The sequence below is a fragment of the Neodiprion lecontei genome, chromosome 2 (genome assembly GCF_021901455.1).
Source record: "Neodiprion lecontei isolate iyNeoLeco1 chromosome 2, iyNeoLeco1.1, whole genome shotgun sequence".
Classification (NCBI taxonomy): Eukaryota; Metazoa; Arthropoda; class Insecta; order Hymenoptera; family Diprionidae; genus Neodiprion; species Neodiprion lecontei.
Genome location: NC_060261.1, coordinates 39,765,862 through 39,788,082, shown reverse-complemented (window position 1 = coordinate 39,788,082; position 22,221 = coordinate 39,765,862). Strand labels below are relative to the sequence as shown.

At 38.1% G+C, this 22,221-nt stretch overlaps 1 protein-coding gene across 7 annotated transcripts in view; it reads right to left on the bottom strand.

The window, feature by feature from the left end:
• LOC107224814 (serine/threonine-protein kinase tricornered) overlaps window positions 1-22,221 on the bottom strand; it is a 121,798-nt gene that overhangs the window by 4,336 nt on the left and 95,241 nt on the right. For 6 of the 7 annotated variants that reach the window (XM_046731663.1, XM_046731661.1, XM_046731662.1 and 3 more), the window contains 8 exons: window positions 2,521-2,597; window positions 2,001-2,234; window positions 1,574-1,781; window positions 1,340-1,457; window positions 960-1,099; window positions 583-783; window positions 332-484; window positions 54-212 (listed from right to left, as the gene is read on the bottom strand). In XM_046731663.1, the coding sequence (XP_046587619.1) occupies window positions 54-212; window positions 332-484; window positions 583-783; window positions 960-1,099; window positions 1,340-1,457; window positions 1,574-1,781; window positions 2,001-2,234; window positions 2,521-2,597 (1,290 nt within the window). Of the gene's footprint in view, window positions 1-53; window positions 213-331; window positions 485-582; window positions 784-959; window positions 1,100-1,339; window positions 1,458-1,573; window positions 1,782-2,000; window positions 2,235-2,520; window positions 2,598-8,188; window positions 8,504-22,221 lie in introns of those variants that run through there. The other variant, XM_015665012.2, reaches the window with a different exon arrangement.

The window sequence follows — 22,221 nt, the reverse complement described above, 5'->3', positions numbered from 1 at the left end:
AGGAAAAGAAATGCCGAGATTTGATATTGCCAATCATTTTATTTTCTACTCACGTATTTCAAGCTTGACGTCAGGGAATTCGTCAAAGTTGGATGTATCATCGATCGACCTCACTTCTACTGGGATTGCTGCTGGTCTTTCTCGTATGTGTTCCCAGTCAACTCCTCGGAAAAATGGCGCAAGCTTTAATTCTTCTATGCCTCTTTGAGAGCCTGGAAGTAATATGGGATTGCATTTTTTTTAATTTGTTCAGTGCAGTTACAACATTTATTATTTAACTACTCCAATTTCCGAAATGTTGTTATAAAAGGAAACAAGGATAAAGACGCACCCAATCTTCTATCTGCTTCACAGCAGAATCTAACAATAGTGTCCTTGGCCTCCTCGCTAATTGGTACTTCAGGAGGGAATATCAACGTTTCGCGCCAATTCATTACCTTCCTGTAAGTTTCTTGAGGATTTTCACTACAGAACGGAGGATAACCTATGTAAAATACAAAAACAGTAAAATAAAAGATTTGTTAATAAGAATAAATAGTCGTTAAAAACAAATAATGGGTAAAAAACATCAAGCGTACAAACCTATTAACATTTCATACATAATAACGCCTAGTGACCAGCAATCGCATGCCGGACCGTAACCGTTTTGCAGAAAAACTTCAGGGGCTATGTAATCTGGTGTACCGACTGTACTGTAGGCTAGAGCTCTTCGATTTCTTTTCCAACTCTCGGCTCTTCTCTTACTGTCCATTGCTCCTCCACTTCCGCATCCACACGACGTCACTGCAAAGAAGTTGAAAAACTTTGTGTAAACAAACAGTATCCGCTTTTAGGTGGAAAAGTCTGTGAGATGCTTCTCATTTTGTTTTAAAAAATCTAACTTTTATATAACATCAAAGGAAGCTGCATTAAACCGAGTTTCAATTTTGTCATGGCAATACTTTTTACAGACGACTTACTGAAATCTGAGGGTTTCGCCTGACTGAGATCCCGGTAAAAGTCAGTTCGGTGCGACTTCTTAAGTCCGGTACACAAACCAAAGTCTGACAGTTTGATGTGACCCCGCGCATCAAGCAGAAGGTTGTCCGGTTTGATATCTCTGCAAACAAAAGTTGGATTCATGCAATTATTAACATACATATATTGATTACTACACTTGACAAGGGATTATTTGTGTAGAGCTATCCACCGCACACTTAGTTGAAAAGATGAAGAATGAAAATTATTTGAGTGATTGAGACTTGAATGAAAATTTTATCCATCTACTGTGATTGATATAATTTCGAAATCATACAAATTAAAATAAAATCAAATTGAACAATTCTTGTAAATTACTCACCGATGAATAAAACCCAGTTTGTGTATAGAATCTATAGCTAATGCGGTTTCGGATATATAAAATTGCGTGCATTCCTCAGAAAGTGTGTCTTTCTTCATCAGTAGGGTCATCATGTCACCTGATAATTAAAAATAACATTATTACATAGATAAATAACTGTGAAATAATGTCATCAGAAAATTCTACTAACGTATTGCAAGAAGAAGCAAAACACCGCCAAATAATTGAACTCACCACCAGGTAAAAACTCCATAATCAAATAGAGATTAATAGGGTCTTGAAAACTGTAGTACATCTTAACAACCCATTGATGATCAGCCTCGACAAGGATGTCTCGCTCTGCTCTGACGTGTGCAACTTGTTCCTTTTCAAGCATGTCTGCTTTCCTCAGTATCTTCATAGCATAAACATGACCAGTGTCCTTCTTCTGGACCAATCTTACCTGAAAAACAATTCGATCACACCTTGGTAACACATTTTTTTTCTCAACATTTTCCTTTATTTATATTCAACTTTCTTTGAAGTTTTCGGCAACGAAAAGATTCTTCCGAAGTGTATTATACGTACAAGATTGAGGAGGGAAAAAAATATCAATCGAATCCCCTGCATAAGACATACTTAGTCGAAAACCGAATGAAGACGAAGTTTGTCAATTCCTTACCTCTCCGAAAGCTCCTCTCCCGATTACTTTGAGCGGTTCAAAATCCTCGACGCCCAACCGCGAGCGTTTCAGACGTAGAAATTCAGTTTCTTTCTGGGCATGTTGCAGCCTCTTTTCCTGCTTTTGCTGCTCGGATAGACCCTCGTCTTTCAACGACTCCTCCAACTTCGCGAGCCTTTGCTTACGCTCGATGTGTTGAGCGATTAAATTACTGTAGTAATTCTCTAGCGTCACCTGCAATCAACGCAAATTTCATCATTGCAGATCATCCACGCGCTGCTATTCGAAACGCTTGAAGCATAATTCAAAAGTATGGATTCTAAAAATCGACATGCAATTTAAGAAGTTTAAACTCACAAAAAAAGATTGATTCTTATTTTCATACTTGAGCCATTCTTCATTTTACACAATCAAGGGTACCGGAATATGTTAAATAAGTAAACCTAAATTTACTGCACTTTACACAGAAATCTGACTTTAATTATTTCATAGCTATAAGGAGAATCAAATAATTATTTACCTTGGCTTTCGTGGCTTTGTCCAGGGTATGACCGCTGAATCTGATCGTGCTTTCAGTGGCCGCCATCTCCAGCACACCTGTAACAAAAATTGACAAATTTTTTATTAGTATTTCCGCTGCATCATAATGCGTCTGTTAGATAGATGCTATAATTATATTACTAGTGACATGACTTTTCAATTCGGTAAGAACTACGAATCAAAAAAACTGTGTCAACAATCAGTTTCAACTAATTGAATTCACACCCGAAAGTTGATCTATTTCGCAAATTCAGCATCACTCTCTAGGGGATTAATTCTGTATTTGAATAATTATATCCACAAGCACTTTAAAGTATTTTATTCTTATCTAACGAGATAAATCTTCATTAAACACGCACTTGATACGAATAAACAGATTAGATGAGGAAAAATAATGCCCAACTCGGAAAATACACGAAATTCGCCGTTGTAGTTTATACATCAACGAGAATGACGTTTGTAACCAACGTACACATGCTAATTTAAAAATATTCCAAAAACTGTATGTGCGCATACAACTCATCCGATGATAGTATGATGAAATCGTATGAATTCAAATGTTTCCAGTTTTTCCCCCCTCTCTGTTCCTTTTTTTGTTTTTGGAGTCTCGTTCTTATTACATATATATAATATAATATATACATGCACGAATAAGATTGGTTGATTTTTTTGCTTATCAATACGGTGCAGAAATCGTCGTTCATGTTATATTATACCATCTGCAACGCGATCGTTCCCACACATTTTGAAGTAACTCAGTATCTGTGCCATAATAATAGATTCACTTGACGTTTATAGTATTACATACAACACGTATTATGACTACGATGATTATTATTATTTTTAATCGCGTTATTCAAACAGCTGACTACACGATAAAAAAAAAAAATAAGTTTAGAACAAGGATGATGATTAAAACATCAAAACTGTCTCATTGTCAGTCGAGCTAAGAGACACCCGATCGACTGACGTGGTGAGTTGTGACTCTGTGACACACAAGAATCATTGTCAAACACAGATTCTCACGAGTCAACGTGCACGTATGCGTATACATATAATATGTAAATACGTACAATAAGAAGGCGTCGAGAAACGGTACATGAGGTACAATTAGCCAGACTTGAACCTACATAGTAAATGATATTTAACTACGTCCAGCCAAAGTACGAAAAGTTTTACGGCAAGGGAGTAAAGTATGGGGTAAGAGGATTGGACTCATTCCCGTATCCTAATACCTTCGAGTGAAAGGACAAAGTGCATCGAGTTTCAAGAAAGTAACTGTCGAAATCTCGGCCGAAGTACACATTATACTGCACTTAGCAATACGATTTCACAACAATTGCTTTCAACTTGGTACCCATATACCGCGGTAATATACATGTCACGGTTTGTATCGCTATTTTAGGAAGATAAAAAGAGTTGTTCTATAACATGCCGAATTTGTCCTTAATCTGATTTATATTATTCCAGACTATCTCATTGTTCACAGAAAACTCTTCGATCTTAAGACGACAACAATGAATTGAATATACGTGGGTAAAAAGAAAAATTTTCAGCAAAAGTATATATTTCACAGTCACAGATTTGTCCTATTAAAAGACATTAAAATTTGGAAAAAAAAACAGAAATCTCGTTTCTTTAAAAACGACTTGATGAGATTCATAACTATTATTGCTGTATTTATACGCGAAAGATATTTATCTTCTCTGCACACCACCGAAAATAAGAAAAAAATTAAATCATCTGTTAAAAGACAAAAATTGATGTTCGAATGACATCAGTCGTACGAATTTGCATAAAACTTCGGCGTCACGATGATCGTCGACCTTACTACATAGGCATAGTAAATACCTATCTGCGGCATTTCGCGTATAAGTATAAACATATTGACGTGACATTAAAGAGCGTGAAAAACTCTGGACCTTGAAATTGTACACAGTGAGCAAAGTGTTTTATGGTAATGATTTTGAGGTCATCGTATAGTTTCATCCGATGAATCACTGTTGCGTAACATTACATATATAGAATGACGAATTTACCCGCCGTAATGGATTTGCTTCATTCCCCTAACGTCTACCGCACGATTAAATACGAGGATATCAATTATTACACCTTGACCAAAACAATCGCTGGTGAAATATAAAATTTTGCCAAGCAAAAGGTTTAAGAACACGTTAAGTATTCTCACATTAAAATCCAAGTAAAAGAAAAATATCTCAACAGTTACAACTATATTATTATAGTGAAACTAATGTCAATTCTTTTCATATTAATTGTATTATACTTTTAATTTCACCGTTCAGTTACAGCATCGACGAAACCTTTGAACACGGCAAGAAACTCGTCACAAATTTTATTCGAAAACGTTGGTAAAAAATTAAATAAATAAGTAATTTACATTATGAAAAAAAAAAAATTCCGAAACTCGTTGCTCGTACTTGAAGATGCAAAAAAAAAAAATAAAAATGGAAAGAACCAAAACCCGCGAATATAGAGCAACAAGTAAAAATCGCCTATAGCAGCTCGTTACTCGCATGTACACGTGTAGGTACGTTGCGTGTGATACGTCGTGTTGTAAAATGAATCAGAGCGTGGGCGTTTCGTTCGTACGACGACGTACAGGGTAGACTGTGAATTCAAATTACAACGAGACAGCCGTCGTATATACAAAATACACACGCTGATACCGCGCACGTGTGAGCGAGCGGGAAACGTGCGTAACAATTATGCCGTACATATATATACATATATATGTGTGTGTGTGTGTGTGTGCGTACCTACAAGTTTTGTAAAAACGTATAATGCATACCGTATCATCATCATCATCACCGCGTGACGTTATCGATATAATGGTAACTGAAGTATCTACCAAGAAACAGAGACATAAATATGTACAAGTTGTTACATGTATCCTTTCGTTCGTCTGCATTTTGTATTATTAACATAAAACAGCGATGAAAATCGATAAATCGCTTCCGGGAAAAATTTTCTATACCTACAACTACGTAACGCATGCCTATGTATAGTGGGAATATATGTATAATCCGCGAATTCAAACGAGGTAGGTTATATGTCTGTTACGAGTACGAAACGGATGTGCTTGATATTTCTAAAGATATTTTGTACAATACGGTTCATGAGAAATTATTGTTCTGCACGCGGTAAGAAAAAAAAAAATTACCAGCATGAATCACATTCAGGGATAATGGGGAATGGTCCCGTTATGACGTGAGTGCAAAACTACGTACGAATGTATATAAATATAACAAAGTGCTGGTATAAACGGTCATCTAGATTACGGAAAGACGTCATATGCGTCACAAATGTTGTATATATGATATAATAATAACCTATAAACTCTTGGAATAAGACGAACAATCAATCATTTCTCCAGATTTCACTGGTAATTTGTTCGTATTGTTTTTAAATTTTTATCAAATAAATGAATTAAAATAAAAATGATTTAAAAAAATTTCGAAACATAAATCCACTCTCAGATTCGCAAGCTTTGCGGTATTGTTGGTTGAAACGCGAAACGGGACGCTCTGAATTGTGGAAAAAAAAAGAAAAAAAGAAACGACACGGAGCATGAACGGATGCGAGTAGATTTGTACGATACTGTATGTACAACGTACACGTGTGTATGATTCATGTGTCCGATGTTTTACGTAGGTATCGTTCCACTAAAACGTGATGGGAGAGCGAAAGGAGAGTGTCTTAGCTGCGGCTTACCTGCACGGCGTTATTAACTAACGGGTAAAATAACAGCAGCAGAACCAGCTAATTAGATTTCCCATTTATACCACACGTACAGTTATGTAAGTAATCTGAATTCTCCAGCTGCAGGGGTCAAAGTATGCATTCAGTAGTCCGTTTCCCCCCGAACATTATACATATATTATGTACTACAACGATAACGATACAGTACATACAATGACGCGATAACGAAGTGTCATGCTTTTGTCCTCTTCTCAAGAGCCTCAAATTGAAAATAATTGCAAACGACGTTATTACCCATTATTACAGATACGTGTGTATCCATAATTTTGAATTCGTCGTCAGGCAAATCGTTCGACGTTTATGGTACAACAAACGTACCATGCTTGCTAAAATAATCAGTTACTTCGATACGCTGTGATAATAGAGTGAAAGGAAAGAAAAAAAAAAACAAAACAATGATATTCCAGAGTTGGCATGCCAATAGTAGTTGTAATGGTGGTGGTAGTAGTACAGATACTGTTAAGCAATGTTCAATATGGAATTTACGTAACGCAGACGGTACAGAATACATACATAATGAATTGTCTGCATGCAATTCCGTCTCTTGAATTGTATTATACAGTTACGTGTCCATTGTTTTCCAATATTTTTTTGTACAATCAAATCGTTCGCTTCTCGAATTTGGAGCTGCGTCACGAGCAGAACGAAGTTGAGAGAAAAGTTCTGGCATCAAAGATCTTCAGATTTGATTATTTGAACTTTTCAAACATCATTCGCACGACAGTTCGAGTTTTCGAAAAATTTGCAAGGAAAAAAAATATACATTCCATTTCGTAAGATGAAAAAAGATAATTGAAAACAGAGACGTGCATCGCATCGCAACTTCAAACGGCACGAGTAAAGATATAAACAAATAAACTTATCAAATCCCGTTCGTATATTTCAAATAGCATAAATCAATCTAACCTGATAGATTTACAAATGGAATTCACCGTTGAACCGCATCCATCGTCTACATGTAAAATACGTTCATTATCATAATAATGATTCAAGCACTCCGCGCACGTTGCGCTCTCCGTTCCAACAGCAGCAGCAAGAACACAAACAGCTTTGCCTCCGAAAGTCTTGACTTATCGACACCACCCGACACACGCGTGTGTTGAAATGCACTTTGAAAATAAATAAGCTTATATCTAGCGTCCGAGGAAAAGCGAATTGTAATCAGTAATCGGGGCTCGAGTGATCCGAATACGTAAAAAAGACGACTCTTCGATATTGGATACCAACGTATCTAGTTTCACAAATTTCACACATGGTATTATTCGAAGGTGTCGTAAAAATTCCTCAATAACAGTTTTCGAATCCACGGTCAGAGAAATAACTATTTTCGACATTGAAAACATTCTAACCGGTCGGTCAACCTGTATACCAGATATACATTGGATTAAGAGCCCAATTGACTAACAATCTCTAGGTTATGTTATGCTGTGTTATTCTTAAGAATCAAATTTCCCACCATACACGTTCAAACATATACAATATGTACGTAAACGAAAATTAATCAGAAACAAACCCCAGCGATATTTCTCAGGATGAACGACGCACGGTCAAGAGCATGGCAACGTTTGAACGACCCATGGATCATGCTCTCTCTCACTCTCCGACTCGGTCTCCAAAAAGGAGCCGCATTCCATCGCGCGATTCAAAACTGCTACGTGAAAAGGTCAAGAAGCGAAAGAGAGAGAGAGAGAAAGAGAAAGATAGATTAAAAAAAAAACAGAGCCAGACAGTGAGCGAGAGAAGAAGAAAAAAGGTCCACAGGGTCGATTCGGGAGTCGAAACCCCTGCAAGACACAAGCCTCGATCTAACGTTGACAAGAGTACACAATATGTAACATGTAAGACGAACATTGATCAAATTGACTTACGTTCCCGCATTTGGCAGCAAGTTCACTCGGAACTCTTGGGGTACAAAGTAGAAGAAGCCTTCTGGGCATCTGATGATGAGGCCCGGGGTCCGGGCATCTCAGAGGCTAAGAAACCGGAATTCGAGCGCCACGGGAATCTCCTCAGTCTACCTCTTATTCCTTACGGTACCTTCTTCTCTCTACCTCTTCTCATCGACTACCCGTCTTAGGTATATACCGCACAAACCAGAGTCTCTCGGACCTTGTCCTACGCGAGGAACGAAAGCAACCAACCAACCGACCGACCAACCGACCAAGAGGCCACCGGCTTGGGACGAGCGGGGCAAACGCTTACGGTAAACACTCAGACACGATACGACGACGACGAAGAATTGACTGTACATATTTCCGAGATGCGCGCGCATCTCGTTGACGCCACCAAACAGCTGATCCGTCGCCGACTGGCTAGCTGACGACGCTTTCCAACTCGACATGTACAAGCCGCGCGCACACACACACACACACACACACACACGAAACCTTTCCAACCGTTTCGATTCATAGCTCCGGGCACCGAGTGTTCTTCTCTTCATCCATCCGTTCCATCCGCCGATTTTTTATACGTCATTTTTAATCCCAAAATTGTTTTCCAAACATCTTACAAAGTCCCGAAGATTATGCCATATTCATGTTGGACTGTGTAACATTGACGAAAAAGTTTTCAACATTCTGAGATCACGTATAGGTTGTTCAAATTTTCTTCGAAGAACGATATAAACATTTCAGATGATATATTATTTAACAAGATTTCGCGATAAGCCGTGAGAGATATCTTCAGTTCGGTTATAACGAAAACTCGAGTTCCGGAAAGAAAAAAAAATAAAACCCAACAAAAGATACGAACAAAAGTTGACCGCAAATTTCTTAACGGTTTGAAAATATAAAAGCGAAGAACCGTACACGAAAGTTGGCGAAGTTGATGGCATCGATTTCATCACACGTGTATGTACATGCTGCGTATACCTGTAGATATATCGCATCTCTGTAACGAAGAGATGCAAATGAATCGTGATTCAATAAATTTCATTCATCCTCTTACCGTACACCCTGCACAACATGCACACACACACGCGAACATATGTTGCTGCAATGAATTAGCTAAGCAGTGTAGATTTAGGGTTTGGTTTGGTTAAGTAACGTAGGGTTAGACAAGTCTGGTATACCATTATAAGCATTTGCCCCAGTTTAGAAGAGTAAAACGGTCCAGCATCAGCATCAGTAGTTGCTCCATGTTTTTCTACCCGACAAACACGCGTTAATGAAAAACTAACCTTGGAGCTTACGGCCCTTGCACGTTTCTCACTCGCTCACTCACTAAGTAACTAACTAACTAACCGACTACTCGCTCCCTCACTCACCGATCCGCGACTATAGCCGGTAGTAAGTTAAAACGAGCCCACAACCCAGTTTCGTTTAATACAGCAGCACAGACTGCAGTCTGGGCAAAGTTGTTGTGCTGCTCGCGTAACGCGTAATACGATGATGATGATCTTATATCGTCTCGCCTCTAGATATGAAAACTGCATTATTTCAAAACCAAATTCAGACGCCGCCGACGTCTCGCGAATAAATTACATTTCAAGGCAAGAAAAAAAAATATATATATATGTGTATATATATATATATATATATATATATATATATATATATATATATATATATATATATGTATGTAATGGAGAAAATCAAAATCTACAGCCATACGATCAATAAGCTGTATAAAACAGCGCCCGTATTTTATTCTTATACCCGTACTTTTCCTCAAGACGTAATTTCAGCCATCGTTCCTGCTGCTGCTGAACGAAAGAGACGTAAAAAAACAGCGACATAAATCTGTGCGGTTATTTTAGATCTAAAATATTTAGATAGATACGTTATACGTATATATACCGAGCGGAATTTCACGCGATGATTATTCACGTGTAGGTATCTACGTGAACGTTTAATGTATGTATAGACGTTATGTAATCAGAGAAAATACTTATGCTTTTTAACTCGATTAACGCGGTGATGTGTTATACAATAATTATTTAACTTGCATAAATTGTAGGCTTATGACACAAGATTATTATTTAATTCAACAAAATATCAAACAGTCGATACAATATCGATAGTATTCATCAAATTGATTCAGTTAAAAAGTAAAAGAAATCAAAATAGAAAATATTACATAAGTGGATATCACGTTTCTGCAAAAATACTTTCTAATTGTGTAACATATACACAATGTAATATCTTTGCCGACTGATATTATATTTCTACTGTAATTGTACAGCGATTTCAATTGTCTATAACAAGGTTTCAACGCTTATAGAAAGAATAAAATGTTCTCATTGCGTAATATTTCAAATATGAAGTCATACCGTCGGATGTGACAAAATCCATATTTACTTATATCCCATACATAGAACGTGGTTAGGTGTGTACATAGAAATAATTAAAAGTAAAGAAAAACCCACGCCGTAAACACGTGTTACCATACCAATTTTTCATAAGTGTATAACATATGTCGAAAGAGAAGACGGCACAAAAATAAATAAATAAATAAAAGAAAAAACATTAGTTTATTTGAAATATAAATCATCCACCTATACGTATAAACGACGTTATACAGACGTAAAAATCTGACTAACCGGATAATAAATCATATTTACCGTTTAGTATATTATGGTATAACCCGTGATACACTATAATTATATACATATACTATGACATACACATGCATGTATATAAATATAGTCGTGTGTGCTAATATTATGTATAATATCAGACAGGTCCTTTGTTGAACTTTGACCTTAAATAACTTTTCAAAGACTAAATTTATCATAAAATGATATCAAACCTTTATTGTAGAGGGTTCAATTCCCTACAAAAATACGTTCTAGTCCTAACATTACACTAATGCGTTGCCGAGTTATAAAATTCCAAAGTCTAAATCCAATTTTTTCCATGCTATTCAAACGGGAAATAGAAAATCGCGACGAGGCTCCTCTAAATATTAATATTAAAAACTAAAGCTTGGAGAGCATCTTTGTTTCGCCATTTCGAACAATATTTTCGACTTGAAGTTTGAAGAAACAAATAGACGATTTTTTTGACACAATCCAATACGTACAATACATACACGCGATATGCCGCGTATAATTAATCAACCAACTCGTCTCCAGCGTCAAACTAGTCGCGTATAACGTAAATTAGCGTAAATACGAACACACTTTTATAGAGGTGTGTGTGTGTGGGTGTGTGCGCGTGTATATGTATATAGATAATATGTAAATAGGTGTAAGGTACGAGGTGAAATCTTTGAGGAGAATCACGAGATCGACGAGAACTCGTTTCTACGTGGACTTGGTACAAACAGACTCGGGTCTGTTTTATTGATAAAGATTTAGAGTTCAGATATCCGAATTTTTGCAAATCTAGGTACTATTTTGAAAAATTTGATTTTGAGTACCGAAGGACCGAAAATGTCGAGAGCCTTTTTAGCCGTACGGTTAATACGAGCCAGCCGGTACAAGTGTTTTAAACAATATATACATGTACATCATACATGCATATATATATACATATATATATATATATATATGTATATATATATAATCACAACTGCATTACACATGTTATACACGTGTAACGAGTAAATGCTGCACGTAATAATTTACATACCTATGTAGAGGTACGTTATACGTTTTTACCGTATAACGCGACGAGATCGAAGGCTTCTGTAATCCCGGTGTCAACTTTACCTCAGAATGCCGTGTACTTACATGTATATTACATACATACATATACACACTGTACGTATATCGAAACGTGTCGATAACTTCACCACCCGGAGTTTATTCAGTCTGATCGTCACCCTTTTCACTTTCCAGTTATACATGTATAAATAATATGCAACGTACAAGATAATCCGCTGGATAACTTGCAAGCATATTCTCTAAGATGAAAAGCTTTGCAGCAACGTTGTTCAGCGTTTTGCATTTATTACATGGACACGTGTGGAAGTAGGATGTAATACAATAATCAACGTAACTTCTCGCAGAGGAACACCTTTCGTGCATATCGCTAAATCGACCGAATGACCGTTAAGAATTCACCTCCACCAACGTTGGCAGGAAACGTTCAAGCTTTTATGATCCGCTGCACCGATCAGCTGCAACCTCAAAATAACGGATTCAACTACAAGTACCTCGTACACTTCGTACACCTGACCAAGGGCATTTAGCTACATACAATACTCAAATACATGTCGTATCACAGGTACGTGTACGTTTTTAGAGAGCGTATAATGGAGAGAAGAAGAAGAAGAAGAAGAAGAGCTCTGCATCGTAGGTATGCATGGGTATACAAATCTATGCGACACGTAGGGCTTCCTTGCAGCGTTGCACGTTCTGCATATTATTCGTTGCGTAACGTTCTCGGACTCTTTAAGAGGGGTAAAACCCATCTACCTGCTGCTTCTGCTGCTGCATTCATCCAAGTTATTCTCGAGAGCATTACACGAGCAGAAAGACTTATAGCACGCCGGTTAAATTTGAACCAAAATTGAAACAGACGGCAAGAATTCAACTTCCGAAAGGCCGCATTAACGTGATTGTTGTTATTTTATGTTTTATTTTTATTTTCTATCCTACGCGGATGGTATGATAAGAATAAAGCAGCACGAGGGAACATGAAAATCGTGAGTTGATTTTGGGCAAGCTTGTTACATAGGATATTTAATGTAAGTATATTTACGATGGCGATTTTTTTTTTGTTTTTTAAACCTACGTGAAGTTAGCCCCCCATTTTGAGAAATCGGAATTTTCGAAAATTGTTCCAGATTGTTCTAAGTTTGTTCTACATTGTTCCAAAACTTAATATTGATAACTCGTGTAACACATTTGAAAAATGCTAAAAACCGTTTTTTGACCGAGCCCCCCACTTTTGAAAAATCAAACTTTTTTTTGTTGTTCTGGTTTGTTCTAGTTGTTCTAAACGATGTTCCAAAACAGTGAAGTCGTAAGTTCAATAGCGGGCCCACCAAAAGGGAAAAAGAATTTTTGACTAGCCCCCCACTTTTTGAGAATCCAACTTTTTTCGATTGTTCCGGGTTGTTCTCGTTGTACTGAACATTGTTCCAAAACGGTCGAGTCGTAAGTTCAATAGCGGGCCTACCAGAAGGGAAAAAGAATTTTTGACTAGCCCCCAACTTTTTGAGAATCCAACTATTTTGATTGTTCCAGGTTGTTCTCGTTGTACTGAACATTGTTCCAATACGGTCCAGTCGTAAGTTCAATAGCGGGCCTACCAAAAGGCAAAAAGAATTTTTAACTAGCCCCCACTTTTCGAGAATCTAACTTTTTTCGATTGTTCCAGGTTGTTCTCGTTGTACTGAACATTGTTCCAAAACGGTCGAGTCGTAAGTTCAATAGCGGGCCCACCAAAAGGGAAAAAGAATTTTTGAGTAGCCCCCCACTTTTCGAGAATCCAAATTTTTTCGATTGTTCCAGGTTGTTCTCGTTGTACTGAACATTGTTCCAAAACGGTCGAGTCGTAAGTTCAATAGCGGGCTTACCAAAAGGGAAAAAGAATTTTTGACTAGCCCCCCACTTTTTGAGAATCTAACTTTTTCGATTGTTCCAGGTTGTTCTCGTTGTACTGAACATTGTTCCAAAACGGTCGAGTCGTAAGTTCAATAGCGGGCCCACCAAAAGGGAAAAAGAATTTTTGAGTAGCCCCCCACTTTTCGAGAATCCAAATTTTTTCGATTGTTCCAGGTTGTTCTCGTTGTACTGAACATTGTTCCAAAACGGTCGAGTCGTAAGTTCAATAGCGGGCTTACCAAAAGGGAAAAAGAATTTTTGACTAGCCCCCCACTTTTTGAGAATCTAACTTTTTCGATTGTTCCAGGTTGTTCTCGTTGTACTGAACATTGTTCCAAAACGGTCGAGTCGTAAGTTCAATAGCGGGCCCACCAAAAGGGAAAAAGAATTTTTGAGTAGCCCCCCACTTTTTGAGAATCCAACTTTTTTCGATTGTTCCAGGTTGTTCTCGTTGTACTGAACATTGTTCCAAAACGGTCGAGTCGTAAGTTCAATAGCGGGCCCACCAAAAGGGAAAAAGAATTTTTGAGTAGCCCCCCACTTTTTGAGAATCCAACTTTTTTCGATTGTTCCAGGTTGTTCTCGTTGTACTGAACATTGTTCCAAAACGGTCGAGTCGTAAGTTCAATAGCGGGCCTACCAAAAGGGAAAAAGAATTTTTGACTAGCCCCCCACTTTTCGAGAATCCAAATTTTTTCGATTGTTCCAGGTTGTTCTCGTTGTACTGAACATTGTTCCAAAACGGTCCAGTCGTAAGTTCAATAGCGGGCCCACCAAAAGGGAAAAAGAATTTTTGAGTAGCCCCCAACTTTTTAAGAATCCAACTATTTCGATTGTTCCAGGTTGTTCTCGTTGTACTGAACATTGTTCCAATACGGTCCAGTCGTAAGTTCAATAGCGGGCCTACCAAAAGGCAAAAAGAATTTTTAACTAGCCCCCACTTTTCGAGAATCTAACTTTTTTCGATTGTTCCAGGTTGTTCTCGTTGTACTGAACATTGTTCCAAAACGGTCCAGTCGTAACTTCAATAGCGGGCCTACCAAAAGCAAAAAGAATTTTTGACTAGCCCCCCACTTTCAGAGAATCCAACTTTTTTCGATTGTTCCAGGTTGTTCTAGTCGTACTGAATATTGTCCTAGAAGCACGATGTAGTGGGTCGATCCATAGACTCGTAAAATCAAATAAATTACTTTTTTAATTTGTAATTGATTTTGTTTTTCTTTACAAATTACAGTAAATGTAATTAATTACAAAAAGTAATTGGATGCTGCCCAACACTGGCCACGAGAGGGGCAGGTACGAGCGCCTGTCCAGTTCTTGTATGCATATAGCGGCGGCTATATGCGTGCGTCCCGGGGAGTGGCCGAGTGGAGGGCGCCGCATTGCTCTGCGGCACCTCTTGGTGTTCCGGGCGCCCACTCCATACAAAGTTCCTACAACCACCACGGCGAGGCGCAGCCCAATGCAGTCGTAATTGCTTCGCCCGCAAGCAAAGTGCGACGATAGATAGATCAGAACCAAGTGGTGCACCACTGTCGACATGGTACCGGTGAATCTGCCACGCATTCTATATGGTATCGGAATCTATCAAATCGAATATTAATGCACAAGCCTGTCGGAGCACACATCATATCGTTCGATCACACCGCACCCCGGTAGACACCCCGCATTCGGCAGTCCAAGGGCGCATTTCATCAAAAGACTGCACTGATCTGGATATTGCGCCTGCGTGTTATTCTTACTCTCAAGCAAAATTCACTTATTTCAATCGCATTCGATCGTCGATCTTCTTTTCAATTTATTTATTTTTTTTCTAATCTTGGATTGTACATTGCCATCGCGTTGATATTTTCACGTCATGGCTCAACACGTTCCACGTCTTCTGGATGTGATATTAACACCTGATTTTAGAAATGTCGTCGATGCACATGGAACACCCGCTGTTCCGAGTAATTTGATTTATAAGCAAATAAGTGACAAAATGAATGGCACCATACAGCACAAATATATATATGTGATGATAAAGAATAATCGATACAACATATTGGATAAAATCCTACAGTTTCATGGCATCGAAGCTGACATATCATTACAGGAATCAGTCGCTGATACATCTGCTGATAACAGTTTAGGTAGTAAAGAAAAACAAGAGTTTGTAATCGAATTTCCGTATAAGACTTGGGTGAAAATGTCGATAGAAAATGTTATTTATGCTGATAAATCTTGTGGTAAAAGGAAGTATGGTACTTTACAAAGACGCATTTGGACGGATGAACTATTCTACGCATTATACGATGAAACTAAGCTAACATGCCCCATGTCTTTTAAGCGTTGTAAAACTTCAGAAACTGGCATGTATCTGACTGTTTCAGGGTCATGTGCAGAATGTGGCTGCACATTTGATGGTTGTGTCGTGAACAAGCCTATTACTCAGTCTTCTGTGACCATGGAATGTTCAGTTACAAATTTCGATCCAGCAGTAAAACATGTTAAAAAACGTCAGTTGAAAGGACATCGTCGAGCGGTAGTTTCCAAAACTTTGACCGAAGGTAATCAACTGCCATGTGTCTGGCGTCGGAATGAAGCCGACCTGTTGATGGAATTTGGTGATCCTGAACCGCCGCATTTACCAAAAAACGCTACGCTACGAAAGGCGAAACAAGAATATAAAGATAAAATCTTAGGCCTGAGTCAAGGAGTTGATCCAATAGGAAATATTTGCAAAATGAAATATGAAACTCATATGGGAGTTATTCACACGGTTGCATGCGATCCATTTTGTGTTCATTATTGGACATTGGAGCAAATAGCAACATACGTACTTTTTCCCCATCGCATTTCTATAGATGCTACTGGATCTCTCGTTAAAAAATTAAAACTACCAAACAGTGAACTTTCACCACATATATACTTATATCAGATCGTATGTGAAACCTCAACCTCAAAAATGCCAGTATTTCAAATGCTCAGTGCTGTACAACACACGAACGCAATTCAACACTGGCTTCTCGAAATTATGCGAATAGGAAGCACGCATAAATCCAACTTCCCCAATCCCCGTGAAGTTGTTTGTGATTTCGACAAGGCTCTGATGGGAGCAATAGCGAGAGCTTTTGGTCACTGTAGGAACTTGAGGGATTACCTCAATAAATGTCTAGAAGTTGTCAGTGGCAAAGATACAGAAAAACCCGCCTGCTTTTTAAGATTAGACATATCCCATTACGTAGCATTTATAGCGCGCTGGAAGATATTTGGTTCTCTACACCCAAGGGTGAAGACATTTTATATAATGTTTATGTGCTTACTCACTAAAGTTACAGATTTTATCAGCTTCAGGCAGTTAGTAAAATCAGCTATTGTCCTCTGTACCAGTCAAGGTTGTGGCAATACTCAAACCGGTGCTGTCAGTCTAGCTGAGGAATCACGTGTTTTGATTTCCCAAGATATAAAAGGAACTCCGGACGTGGGCAATATGTACAATTCGGATGACTCTACAAAGGTTGTTACCTCACAGGAGGAGTTAGAATCTATCGAAGATGAAAGTGACGGTCGGGTTCATGATGGTTCAACAATCCATTCTTGGTCGTATCAATTCTTTGAAGAATGCATGGACGATGGACGCAAATCATCAGTCGGAATTGATATCAATCCATATTATTGCCCAGAAATGGCACAAAAAATAAAGTACATGTTACCTTACTTTCCAATTTATTCTGGCGTAATGATTCCAAAGTTTGGATTTGGCGAAATAAATGCTACCTCTTCAGCAGTAGAGGCGGAGTTCAATGATTTGAAACACCGTTTGCTTGCAAATGAAAATCGCCCTATGCGTGTTGATAAATTTTTAACGATGCACATAAAATCTTTCAGTGGCAGAGCAAAATTAGCCGTGGCTTCTAACGACCGAAATCAACACTCGACAATCCCAATTTCACTAAAAGAACTAGAATCTAGAAAAGAAAAAGAATCCGTGATAGATTCGATTGGAAATAGTGTCAGTATGAGTCAGAATAAGAAGCAGCAGCTAGATTCGTGTGATGTAAGTACAGCGACCTCCGAATTAAATGTTCAACAGAATTGGAGGAATAAGAACGATTCGGAAAAAGTGAAACGGACGTATCTTGATCCACGTCCTGATTGGGATTGTGCTGGGTTCAATTCGAATCGAATTAATATCGGTCTGCTGAAGAATGGGAACATTTGCCCTGTGATTTTGGAAAATAAGAAGAGAGTTGTAGTACAAAATACATGTGGCTTTGATAGCATCATGCAAATTTTGGCCGCAGCATGTCGAAATGATTCTTTTCTTAAAATTGTCGATACCTTACAAACAAACACTTACGCATTTTTAAGATTATTTTTGGAAAAAGGTGCATCGAATGAAGTGTATAAGTTGAGAGCTAATATTTTAAAGCAAGTCGAATGCTTCAAGCAACCATCGCGGGTGCCTGAACTGTTAAAAATAGATGCATTATCAAATATTTGCAATCTCTGTGAATATGTTTTCCATGAAGACTGGAGTGCAATTGCGGAATTTACATGTGACGTGTGCAAAAAATATAAACGTGTTGGTAAGACTATACCACTCATTAACTTAAATACAATAGCGAGTAGCTTCCAGAAATTAGGCGAGGCATTGCAGACCAGTGGTTTTTCAGAAAGAAGATGTTGCAATCAATCATTTTCATCCGTTGTTACATACGGACCACAAATTTTTATTGAATGCGACAATGGTTCGACTAATGCAGTTTCGTTGGAACAGTTTCCAAATTCGATTGAACTGGATCGAACAAAATACGTGTTAGCAGGGCTCGTTATGTATGTCGGTGAAAGAACGGCTAGATCAGTGGGGCACTACACTGCATTTGTGAAAAAAGGTACCAAATGGGTTGAATTCGACGACTTGAAGCCCAAACCGTTATGTCCGCCAAAAGATGCTCAAAAAAAAAGCCCGCACCTATGTATTTATGTAAGGACGTAGGAAATTGTTGGAGGATAATCGTGTTCGGTGAAAAAGTTATTTACCAACATAGATAAAAATATGAACAGTCACGCGAGGGAGATGACCTCAAGAAAACTACTCCCGTTTTTCATTGATATTTTGTCAAGTTGGTCACGCGAGGGAGATGACCTCAAGAAAACTACTCCCGTTTTTCATTAACATTTTGTCAAGTTGGTCACGCGAGGGAGATGACCTCAAGAAAACTACTCCCGTTTTTCATTGATATTTTGTCAAGTTGGTCACGCGAGGGAGATGACCTGATAGAAACTACTCCCGTTTTTCATTAATATTTTGTCAAGTTGGTCACGCGAGGGAGATGCTCAAGAAAACTACTCCCGTTTTTCATTGTAATATTGTCAAGTTGGTCACGCGAGGGAGATGACCTCAAGAAAACTACTCCCGTTTTTCATTGATATTTTGTCAAGTTGGTCACGCGAGGGAGATGACCTCAAGAAAACTACTCCCGTTTTTCATTAACATTTTGTCAAGTTGGTCACGCGAGGGAGATGACCTGATAAAAACTGCTCCTGTTTTTCCCTAATATTTTGCCAAGTTGGTCACGCGAGGGAGATGACCTCATGAAAAACTACTCCCGTTGTGAATTCCGTTCTCCACGCCAAGTCTGGCTCATGTAACTGAAGCTAGCAGCAAGTACCAACAGCCCAGAGGCTCTGGGATCGGGCCGTAACAGAGCTCAAGCACCCCGTCCAAATACATGATACATAATGATTTTTTCTTTAAATCCACACCATGATTGAAATCGTAAAATCAATCAACTATGATTTAACAAGTATCAAATATAACGAAATCCGAAAACTCATGAAAAATCATAATGAAGTACGACCCACTACATTGTGCTTCTGGAACAATATTCAGTACGACTAGAAAAACCTGAAACAATCGAAAAAAGTTGGATTCTCAAAAAGTGGGGGGCTACTCAAAAATTCTTTTTCCCTTTTGGTGGGCCCGCTATTGAACTTACGACTCGACCATTTTGGAACAATGTTCAGTACAACGAGAACAACCTGGAACAATCGAAAAAAGTTGGATTCTCAAAAAGTTGGGGGCTAGTCAAAAATTCTTTTTCCCTTCTGGTAGTCCCGCTATTGAACTTACGACTCGACCGTTTTGGAACAATGTTCAGTACAACGAGAACAACCTGGAACAATCGAAAAAAGTTAGATTCTCGAAAAGTGGGGGCTAGTCAAAAATTCTTTTTCCCTTCTGGTGGGCCCGCTATTGAACTTACGACTCGACCGTTTTGGAACAATGTTCAGTACAACGAGAACAACCTGGAACAATCGAAAAAAGTTAGATTATCGAAAAGTGGGGGCTAGTCAAAAATTCTTTTTCCCTTCTGGTGGGCCCGCTATTGAACTTACGACTCGACCGTTTTGGAACAATGTTCAGTAAAACGAGAACAACCTGGAACAATCGAAAAAGTTGGATTCTCGAAAAGTGGGGGGCCAGTCAAAAATTCTTTTTCCCTTTTGGTAGGCCCGCTATTGAACTTACGACTGGACCGTTTTGGAACAATGTTCAGTGCATCGAGAACAACCTGGAACAATCGAAATAGTTGGATTCTCAAAAAGTTGGGGGCTAGTCAAAAATTCTTTTTGCCTTTTGGTAGGCCCGCTATTGAACTTATGACTTGCCCGTTCTGGAACAATGTTCAGTACAACGAGAACAACCTGGAACAATCAAAATAGTTGGATTCTCAAAAAGTTGGGGGCTAGTCAAAAATTCTTTTTCCCTTTTGGTAGGCCCGCTATTGAACTTACGACTCGACCGTTTTGGAACAATGTTCAGTACAACGAGAACAACCTGGAACAATCGAAAAAAGTTGGATTCTCGAAAAGTGGGGGGCTACTCAAAAATTCTTTTTCCCTTTTGGTGGGCCCGCTATTGAACTTACGACTCGACCGTTTTGGAACAATCTTCAGTACAACGAGAACAACCTGGAACAATCGAAAAAAGTTAGATTCTCGAAAAGTGGGGGCTAGTTAAAAATTCTTTTTGCCTTTTGGTAGGCCCGCTATTGAACTTACGACTGGACCGTATTGGAACAATGTTCAGTACAACGAGAACAACCTGGAACAATCAAAATAGTTGGATTCTCAAAAAGTTGGGGGCTAGTCAAAAATTCTTTTTCCCTTTTGGTAGGCCCGCTATTGAACTTACGACTCGACCGTTTTGGAACAATGTTCAGTACAACGAGAACAACCCGGAACAATCGAAAAAAGTTGGATTCTCAAAAAGTGGGGGGCTAGTCAAAAATTCTTTTTCCCTTTTGGTGGGCCCGCTATTGAACTTACGACTTCACTGTTTTGGAACATCGTTTAGAACAACTAGAACAAACCAGAACAACAAAAAAAAGTTTGATTTTTCAAAAGTGGGGGGCTCGGTCAAAAAACGGTTTTTAGCATTTTTCAAATGTGTTACACGAGTTATCAATATTAAGTTTTGGAACAATGTAGAACAAACTTAGAACAATCTGGAACAATTTTCGAAAATTCCGATTTCTCAAAATGGGGGGCTAACTTCACGTAGGTGTTTTTTAATTCTCTTACTTAACTCACGTGCCCCGTCTTGAAATTAATATGCGTAATATTTGTACAATAGCAAAGACGCGACGATTTATTATTATCATCTTCACTTTGTGGTGTGAAATTTTATCATAATAATTATGTATATATTATAATTACAAATGATAGGTAGTTAAAAAAGGAAATTCAATGGGGCAAAAATTGACACCACAATTGCATATTTCGTAATTAATCACAATTTATAGAGTGGTTACGAGACATTACTTGTCAAATAATTTTACTTTGTGTGATTTCTCATGATTTCCAAGATTTCATAAGATTTCTCAAGATTATAAAGAGATTCCTGTAATCCTAAATGATTTCTCACGACTACCGATGATTACCGATCAACAATTTTACTTTAATATTGATAATTTCAGTATGATTTCGTATACTACTCAAGTAAATCTTGTTGTCCGAATATATCTTTTGACGAGAATTGTTACTAATTTTAAAAATTATGGAATAAGAGCGGATCTAGGAAAAAGTTATTGCAACAATACAAATTTTCAAGCCTTCTACGATAACAACGAGCAAATTTCAACTACATACACCTATAGCTGGTATAGTTTGATATTGCACAAATTATTGTACAAATTAATCATTAGTCAGTCTTACTATATTACAAAATTTTTATCGTTACGTAAGAAACTTAAAGAAGGCTTGCCTGTGCCATAAAAAGTCACCGGATCAAAGGAATATTCGTCAACGAGTGTATTACATACATATTACGCAGGCACGGAAAACTAGTCAAGGAACTTAATGATTTCCCATGCTTAATGAACACCGAACAATTAACCAAAATCGTGGGTCCCTTTA